The sequence below is a fragment of the Larimichthys crocea genome, chromosome III (genome assembly GCF_000972845.2).
Source record: "Larimichthys crocea isolate SSNF chromosome III, L_crocea_2.0, whole genome shotgun sequence".
Classification (NCBI taxonomy): domain Eukaryota; kingdom Metazoa; phylum Chordata; class Actinopteri; family Sciaenidae; genus Larimichthys; species Larimichthys crocea.
Genome location: NC_040013.1, coordinates 27,525,471 through 27,534,036, shown reverse-complemented (window position 1 = coordinate 27,534,036; position 8,566 = coordinate 27,525,471). Strand labels below are relative to the sequence as shown.

At 39.4% G+C, this 8,566-nt stretch overlaps 2 protein-coding genes across 2 annotated transcripts; both read left to right on the top strand.

Moving 5' to 3' along the window:
• Positions 1–100: 100 nt before the first annotated feature.
• On the top strand, positions 101–2,738 carry cenph (centromere protein H). Its single transcript, XM_010739627.3, has 10 exons — positions 101–242; positions 348–477; positions 1,004–1,059; positions 1,145–1,190; positions 1,269–1,337; positions 1,454–1,510; positions 1,602–1,665; positions 2,155–2,206; positions 2,334–2,494; positions 2,573–2,738. The coding sequence occupies exons 2-10, from the start codon at positions 356–358 to the stop codon at positions 2,663–2,665; spliced, it is 720 nt and encodes a 239-aa protein (XP_010737929.2). The 5' UTR covers positions 101–242; positions 348–355; the 3' UTR covers positions 2,666–2,738.
• Positions 2,739–2,816: 78 nt separating this feature from the next.
• Positions 2,817–7,145, top strand: dimt1l (DIM1 dimethyladenosine transferase 1-like (S. cerevisiae)). The gene is made up of 12 exons (XM_010739626.3): positions 2,817–3,011; positions 3,924–3,997; positions 4,109–4,195; positions 4,961–5,022; positions 5,116–5,209; positions 5,287–5,336; positions 5,431–5,554; positions 5,640–5,732; positions 5,821–5,885; positions 5,980–6,043; positions 6,129–6,235; positions 6,347–7,145. Exons 1-12 carry the CDS (start codon positions 2,954–2,956, stop codon positions 6,387–6,389), a joined length of 921 nt encoding a protein of 306 aa, XP_010737928.1. The 5' UTR covers positions 2,817–2,953; the 3' UTR covers positions 6,390–7,145.
• Positions 7,146–8,566: the final 1,421 nt, after the last annotated feature.

Genomic DNA, 8,566 nt, shown 5'->3' with positions numbered 1-8,566 from the left:
GCTCCTACATAAACTTTAAAACTTTAAACTTGTTTATAAATCAACGTGCGCCTCTTCCTCTCGGCCTGAAGGGGGCGCTGCGATGCTCTGACTTATCACGTTACGTCACTTCCTGGCGGGGTTTCGAACAGCGGATGTAAACAAAGGCAGCGACCTAGCGGCGTTATTATTATTATTATTATCGAAATCATTAGATCGACCGCTGCTTTTATTTAGATAACACGTCAGCCTCATTATACAAGGTAAGAAGATATTTTACAGAGCAAATTCATGAGCATCTGAGTGGGTGTTCATTCTTTTCGGTCACTGATCTGACACAGACTTTCTCTCTTGGTTTGTTTTTCCAGGTTTTGTGATGGACTCATCCAACAACATGGGGACCCTCAACCACATGGTGAAGACCGTGACACTGAGTGACTGTCCTGCTGCTGACAGCTCCAGCGGACAGAAGGACACCTCGCTTACAGACATGCTGAGGTTCCTCCTCCATATCTGATTCATTCATTATAAAATAATCTGACTGTGACTGTGAATGATTGTTTGTCTCTGTCTGACCTGTGGTGAACTGGACACCCTAAGTCAGTATAGGCTCCAGCTGACTAGGATTAATCTGTCATTTAGTGGTTTGGTCCATAAACTATCAGACTCAACCCAGAGATAATAAAGTTTATAGTTAGTTAATGAAGTAGCACATAACGTAGCTCTGTGCAGATGAGCTGTCACATGTATGAGAAGTGACCGTCAAACAGTGAACGGCATGATCACCCCACGGTGGCTGCCAACTCACCAGGATGTTGGTGGAGCCGGACCTTTAGCACTTGACTACCTGAGGTTGGTTTTTATGCAGGTGCATGTTTTTTTTATGTGGTCAGGATTGACCGATCATTATACCGTCAGCAGCAGCAGCAGCAGTGTTAAAAGACTCTTCGTCCAAATGAATCACGCACCACTGAAAACACCTCTAAGACAATGATTAGAGTCTTTATAATCGCTGTCTTTTCAGAATAAAACGGCAGATGTCCAACCAGTGCTTCGAGATGGCAGTGCAGCTCCATGCAGGTATATAATCACAATGTGCATACTTTCCATAATTTGTTTTCAAGTCCTCCAAACAAAGCATTAATTATTACATATCCCGTAACAGGAAAAAGTAAGAGATCATGCAGCGCATCTGAAGCTGAGAGAGACTTGTAAGTATTGGGAATGAGCCTGTAATATCAGAGTTCATTTCAAAATGAATAACATTTATTTTCCATTAAATGTTTCAGGCCAGATTACGTCAATGAGCTGGAAAGAGTCAAGGCAATTCATTTTAACAGCACGCTGACACTGCACAGGTACACCGATGCCTTATCCTTTGTGATGAGTGCTGCGCTTTTTCCTTTAAAGTCAATAGACGCTGTGAGCAATGATTATCTTTGACAGATGTTTGAGTTTAACTGGTGTCTTTCAGAATGCAGATGTGGCACGCTATTGGAGAAAAACTGAAGCAGAACGACTCAGAAGCAGAGTAAGATGAGTCCAAACATGCTGAAACATACTGACAAACATTTATTTTGATTAATCTTTGATTAATTAATCATCACTTGTGTATTTCTCAGCGCCCTGAAAGCTGTGAATGATCGCTGCATGACTCTTTGTTCACACATAAAACAACTTCAGCAAGTAAGCAGCCTCATCAACCATTGTGTGTGTTTTTATGTCTGTGCTGATATCACTGTGTTTAAAACAACTGTGTATAGAAAACTGCGCTTTGACATCAGATAACTCTGCACTGTGTTTGTCCTTTGTCCTTTGTCTGATGCCAAATTAGAGGACAGATTTGTTGTCTAGCTGCTGAAATCACAAGTAGTTATAAATATTATTAATACTATAAGTCATAAATACCACCAACAACAACTATACTATATTAACAATCAATAATGGTGACTTTTTTGATGATCTGTTAATAGATTTGCTTATTGATCAGATTTGAGGGGTTATTCAACAAATCGAGGTGTGAAATAAAACTGAAATTGTGATAATTAATAGTTAGTTCATTCAGACAGAAATTCAGGCATCCAGTAGTGGCATGACAGACAGTAAATATACATTAAAATTAGACCTATAAAGATAAGTTTTTATGTACTGGACACCTGTATGTTTTGTGAACAGGATTCAAGAGATCTTCAAGATGAAATCACAGAAATACAGAAGAAGAGGCTTGGTATGTTATATGCTTAATGACAAAAATAATGAGATTGTGATTTAGTTTTTCCACACTCAGATTTCTTTTTATTATTATTTATTGTGTGTGTGTGTGTGTGTGTGTGTGTGTGTGTGTGTGTGTGCAGGGATGAAGCGGCTCACGCATGAGAAAATGAAAGAGATCGAAGAGCTGATGTCCAAGAAAGAGCACCCGGATACGGAGAAGTTCAAAGTCGTCATGGAGAAAGGCCAGGCGAACCTAGAGAAATATAAAAAGATGACCGTCATGACACAGAACGTCCTGAGGGTAAATTGTGTCAAATAAAATCCAGTCAGTCGATACAATGTGTGGATATGGTGTATTAATGTGAGCGTCTGTCTTCAGGGCATCTTCTTGGCCTGCAAAGTGAACTGGCTGGACGATCCCAAACTTCGAGACATTGCCATGACGCTGGAGGAGTTTCCCATATCTGACTAGAGAAGGGATCCATTCATGTCATATTTATATGTGTCTGTGTTTTATTGTCTAATAAATAATCAACTAAACTGAACCGGTGTAATGATTTATCTGAACAGTATGTAAAGGCAATTACATATGACTGCCACTAGAGGGCGACACATGAGGCGAGGAAAGCTTGTGTGCACATCCTGTCAGAAGAAGAAGAGAGGACTACACGTGTTTACCTTCCCAGAGATACAGATATTTTTAATAATTGTCTCAAATTCGGGGTTTCTGGGTCTTGAAGTGAAATAAAAGAAGATAAAAATGCCGAAGGTGAAAGCGGAGAAGAAGAGCAGGCAGCACCAGGAGGTCAAAAACCAAGGTATGTCTGCATGTGAGCACACAGAAGAAAGCTGGGCTTTAAAACAGAGTCTGTCATGTCGGGACTTTGTTACCAAACTAATGAGGATTACAGCTGTCACCTCTGTCGACGGTGTTAACATGAAATGTGTGTTTACTTCAGTATTTGAGTTGTGTCTGTAACCACACAATAACCAGGTTATATAACTGTTGTTAATCACGTCTGCCAGTATTTCTTGTATTAATAATAAACTTCATTTATAAAGCACCTTTACAAAAACACAGCTACAATAAAGCAGAACACAATAACTGCAAGTTAAAAGCAGTAAATCAATACAAATTAGAATAAAATGTGACATAACATAAAAAGGTTAAAGTTAAAGGTGCTTTTTTTTCTGAAGTCTGCAGCCCTGATCTCCTCAGGAGCTCTGACTGCAAAGACTCTGTCACCTTTGTGTTTGTATTTGGACTCATCAGAGGATCTCACAGAGCTAGATGGGACATGAGAGTACACTAAAAGTTCAACTGAATAAGTTTCAGGGCTTTAAAAGTAAAATCCTCTCTGTAGATAACAGGTGTGATGTGATCATGTGAATTTACAGCAGCAGAGTTTGGGTGGATTACAGTAACAGTGCATCTTGAATTGAAGACAGAACATTAGCTCCACGAAGCCTCCAATACAAGTCAGCGAAATATTAGTACTACTGTTGTTTGAGTCATTCAATGATATTATAAGAGAGAGTACAAAAACAGTTTTGATTCTACATACACATACATTTTATGAGAAACTTGTTGGAGAAATATTAAGTCTATACCTAGAAAGAACAGTTTGTTAATGGCTGGTATAAGAAGTGTTATTATTTTACCATAAATTGCTTTAATTATTAACATCACATAAGCCCATTTCTCAGTGTCCTTATCCTGTCTCTTGCAGGGATCATGTTCAACACGGGCATCGGTCAGCACATCCTGAAGAATCCACTGGTCGTCAATGGGATTATTGAGAAGGTACACTGTACAAATGCACAAGTCATGTACAGTTTTTACAGTTTTTGTGTGTCCTATAAACATCATGGGTACAGAAAGTGTTTCTAAGCCGCGTTGTTGTGTCTTTTTCAGGCTGCATTGAGGCCGACAGATGTGGTTCTGGAGGTGGGACCCGGTACTGGTAACATGACAGTGAAACTGCTGGAAAAAGCAAAGAAGGTGAGAGTGTTGAAACACTACAAGCATACAGTGTGCATTTACATGTAGTCATTTAGTTGACACTTTTATCCACAGCGACCAAAAAAAAGGGAAACAGTTACGGTAAAGGGTGACCGTGGGATAGATTTAGCATGTCCAGTTGTTGTTAGTGCTCAGAGAGGAGGTACTCTCTGCAGAGCTGGGTCTTCAGGAGAGAGGGACGCCTCTGCTCTGGTAGGAACTGGTATCGTGTCCCACAAACAGTGAATAAAAGACGAGAAAAGTTTGGTTTAGTTAGTTTAGGCATTGTTCTTTGGAGGAGCACAGCGGTCAGGAGGTGACACATGCCCTGCACAGAAAAATCTTAGTAAGTAATCAAGTGGGAATAAGTGGTTCCTCTGAAATATGTGGAAGTGATTACAAGTTTATTTTTATGTAACAAAGATGAACTCATCAGAATAGATTTTTTTAGTTTGTAATTTCTTCAAGTGCTACACATAATTCCCAAGATTAGCTGTTGTATACTTCTAAAGCATTTGAAACACACAGCAAAGAGTACAATGTGTTCAGGGTTATTAGATTTTTAACACACTCCTTACAGCTTTACATACAGTCCAATGGGGCAAATCCATAGAAAGTGACTAGTTAGATACTTAAACAAGTTAAATATTACATTTATATATTTTAACAAGTCAATGTCCAGCTTATATTTCTCATTCTGTTATGATCTTTGTGTTTTTATCCACAGCAGCTGATAGAATAACTGACCGTGTTCATTTGTAACAGGTGGTGGCTTGTGAGCTGGACTGCAGACTAGTGGCTGAACTTCAGAAGAGAGTACAGTGCACGTGAGTGAGAAACACTGAGCAGCCACATATATGTGCTGTTAAAAAAAAAAGTGAATACTTTATGTAATAAAAGGACATTTTGTTTTGTAACAGACCCATGCAGACCAAACTCCAGATATTAGTTGGAGATGTACTGAAAACAGATCTGCCCTTCTTTGACGTCTGTGTGGCCAATTTACCCTACCAGGTAAAGACGCATCCACCACACTGCACACGCCTGATTCAGTGTTCACTTTTATATCTAACTTGTCTTTCTCTGCGCAGATTTCATCACCGTTTGTCTTCAAGCTGCTGTTGCATCGACCTTTCTTCAGGTAAGAAACAACGTCAGGACCATGGAGAGTTTTTCTGTTCTTCTTATGTTCATGTGGATCATTTAGCACCTCGTCTCCGTTTACATTTGTTCAGGTGTGCCGTGTTGATGTTCCAGAGAGAGTTTGCCATGCGACTCGTCGCCCCACCTGGAGACAAGCTGTACTGCAGACTGTCCATCAACACACAACTACTGGCTCGTGTAGACCATCTCATGAAGGTCAGTGACACTGCAGCATTGCGACAGTGTCTGCAGATGTAGATGTCTTCCTATGTCTCACTGTCGATGTTTCCCTTTCAATCAGGTCGGGAAAAATAATTTCCGCCCTCCTCCGAAAGTGGAGTCAAGTGTCGTCAGGATAGAGCCGAAAAATCCTCCCCCTCCGGTGAACTTCCAGGTGAGGTTTGATGCTTTGACATGTCTTTAATCATAAGAGGAGATAAACTTTAGGTACTTAATGTTGTTTTCTGTTGTCCTCTGAAAAGGAGTGGGACGGCCTGGTCAGAATAGCCTTTGTAAGAAAAAATAAAACACTCAGTGCTGCATTCAAGTGAGTACTTACCTACCACAGTAATCCAAATAATATGTTCTGTCAAAAGAGTTTATAAGGGGAAAAAAACCTTCATGTGATTTATAATTTCCAGGTCCACTGCGGTTGAACAGCTGCTGGAAAAGAACTACAGAATCCACTGCTCTCTACACAACGTGGTGAGTCATGCGAACACATGTGAACCTGTAGATCTGCAAATCATCATCCAGTGTGACTCTAATGTCTCATACTTTGTCTTTTCAGGAAATCCCAGCGGACTTCAGCATCAGTAAGAAGATTGAGAGCGTTTTGCAGGAGGCTGATTTCTGTGAGAAGAGAGCCAGGTCCATGGACATTGATGACTTCATGGTGTAAGTCTTAACATCTGACATCTGCTTCAATTTTTATTGTTTCTCCCAACATCTGCTAACATAAATTTCTGTTTGGACTTTCCTAATTTTGGACGTTTTCTTCATCCGCAGGCTGCTTCATGCATTCAACTCTGCAGGGATCCACTTTTCATAACAGGCAGAGGAAACTGAAGACAATAGTCCCGTGACTCTGGATGTTCTGGCTTTATTATGAAAGGCGAGAAGTTAGTGGTCAGATGAGTGGAAAGAAATCGGCCGACTGACTCAATGACCTTTCCTCCGCACAGACTTTGTTTTGAGGAATTGAATTTCAGAGGTTGAAATACTTGGATGAAATGCACAAAGAGCTCATATTGAGTTTTCTGTTTTACCCTTACGAGTGCAGATTAAGCATTCTGGGCATGCATGGAAAGACCTCTTGGTTGTTTGGGACTGTCACTGTTTGTGTGAGAGTTTGTCCTTCATTGAAAATAATAATTGAGTGATTTAATGGATGAATATTCTCATAAAAACAATACACAGTTTATCTAAACTACAAAATGACCTCCTTGTGGAAAAGGTAAATATTAACAAGTATATATGAGTGAGTGTTTGCAAATTAAATTGAGATTGTCCAAAAGTTTTTTTTCTCGCACTTTTCTTCCTGTGTGCTAACACCATCTTTAATCCATAATTTTTTAAAACAAAAAGCTGATTCAAAACTCAAAGATTCATGTCTAATGATAGGTCTTGCAGCAATATGTTACTCGTTATTTGAAAAGTTGTTCCTGTGTCTAGAGCGCAAGTACATGTCTGACTAGTTTAAAAGTTTGTACGGGAAAAGGTAGTGTTAGACTCTACTCTTTGTACCGTTAAAGGTTGTCACTGCCTGTGTACATAAGTTGCAATTAAACCTCTTGAGTTTTATTTTTTTAAAAACCCACCAGAAGTTACAATACAGCTGTGTCTGCTGCTTTGACTCATAACGCCTTAATTTGTCCCTTAACAGTGTTGAAGACTTCAGGTCACTGGGTCTTAGCATTTTATTTCAAGCCTTGGGATACAGTCAAAACTCACAATCTGCTGTGATCAGTCCTTGAAATATAGATGGATATAATAATAATATAGACTTTGTGATGAAAGACGGACAGACAGTGAGTCAGAAATTAATATTAAAGGTCCAGTGTGTAAGATTTAGGAGTATCTACAGACTGAGTCGTGGGAGAGTATTCATCTAGTTGCAACTTCACTGCAAGGTGCCACTAAATCCGACACACTGGACCTTTAACAAACTTGAAACTATAGCTTTGGTTTTAAAGTCAGCAGATTGGCAAACATATTATTAAATGACCATAAATGTGGCTCGATGGAGGAATGAGCAGGGCAAAGTTACACTTTGCGATTTAAGTAGGCAATCTTACGTTTAAAAAACAACAAAACAAAACTTTACTTTGAAAGTATTTTCTGGAAATCGCAATAGTATATTATTGATTTTAGCTTTACTACGGTTGGTGACTCACTACTGCCCTCCAGTGGTCACAATCTGCAACTACAGCCCAGTGCAACAACAAATTTATTTAAGTTTTCACCCAAAGCGTTGTAATTGTTAACATTTATAACACTCGACAAGAGTGTATGTGTGTTTATGAGCATTTATAGCGACTTTCGGAGCCGTTTCTGCTACAACTAGACCTCCTCCTGCACCGATACAGTTGTGTATTGTTACAGTTGTAATTGCGGACTGTGACCACAAGAGGGCGATAAACAACCGACGATCATTGACTTCAAACGACAACAATTTACTGTTAAAACTAGTAAATGTTACACACTATATGTTCACTATATTGTGTAAATTTATGCCTATGTTTATCTATAACATTACGTGTAAAATGTCGCCATAAGAATGAGTTATTAAAGTGAATGTGCAGGTGTAGAGACTCACTTTCACCGCTAGAGGGCGACAAACATGCTTAGTCATGTTTGCTGCACACAAGTTAGACACAACGGCATACTAATGCTTCCGGTGACAGACTTTCAAAATAAAACCAGTCGAATTAATTTGAAGCGTCTGCTGGCTAACTGTGATGCTGACATTGTACGACGGTGCACAGATTGTGCGATTTAATCCATAAATGATAATAATAATACCCTACCTGACGATATAAAGAGCTGCAGCTCCATCAGTACATTTAAAACCAAATTAAAAAGTCTAAAGGATACTCAGCTCTGCAGCCACTGACATTGTGGGTGTATGTTATGTGCTATTGTGTGTAATTTTGTATTATGTGTCCTGTGTGTTTTTTGCTTTGTACTGTTTGTTATTGTGCTCTAATATGTTTTAACTGTGTCTGC

Excerpts from the sequence above, each read along its gene's own strand:
- cenph (XM_010739627.3), top strand. The coding sequence starts at position 356 with ATGGACTCATCCAACAACATGGGGACCCTCAACCACATGGTGAAGACC. Across the intron at positions 1,511-1,601 it reads CAGAACGACTCAGAAGCAGA|CGCCCTGAAAGCTGTGAATG; the intron begins GTAAGATGAGTC and ends TGTATTTCTCAG. Across the intron at positions 1,666-2,154 it reads ACATAAAACAACTTCAGCAA|GATTCAAGAGATCTTCAAGA; the intron begins GTAAGCAGCCTC and ends TTTTGTGAACAG.
- dimt1l (XM_010739626.3), top strand. The coding sequence starts at position 2,954 with ATGCCGAAGGTGAAAGCGGAGAAGAAGAGCAGGCAGCACCAGGAGGTC. Across the intron at positions 5,210-5,286 it reads TGGCCAATTTACCCTACCAG|ATTTCATCACCGTTTGTCTT; the intron begins GTAAAGACGCAT and ends TTCTCTGCGCAG. Across the intron at positions 5,733-5,820 it reads CCCCTCCGGTGAACTTCCAG|GAGTGGGACGGCCTGGTCAG; the intron begins GTGAGGTTTGAT and ends TCCTCTGAAAAG.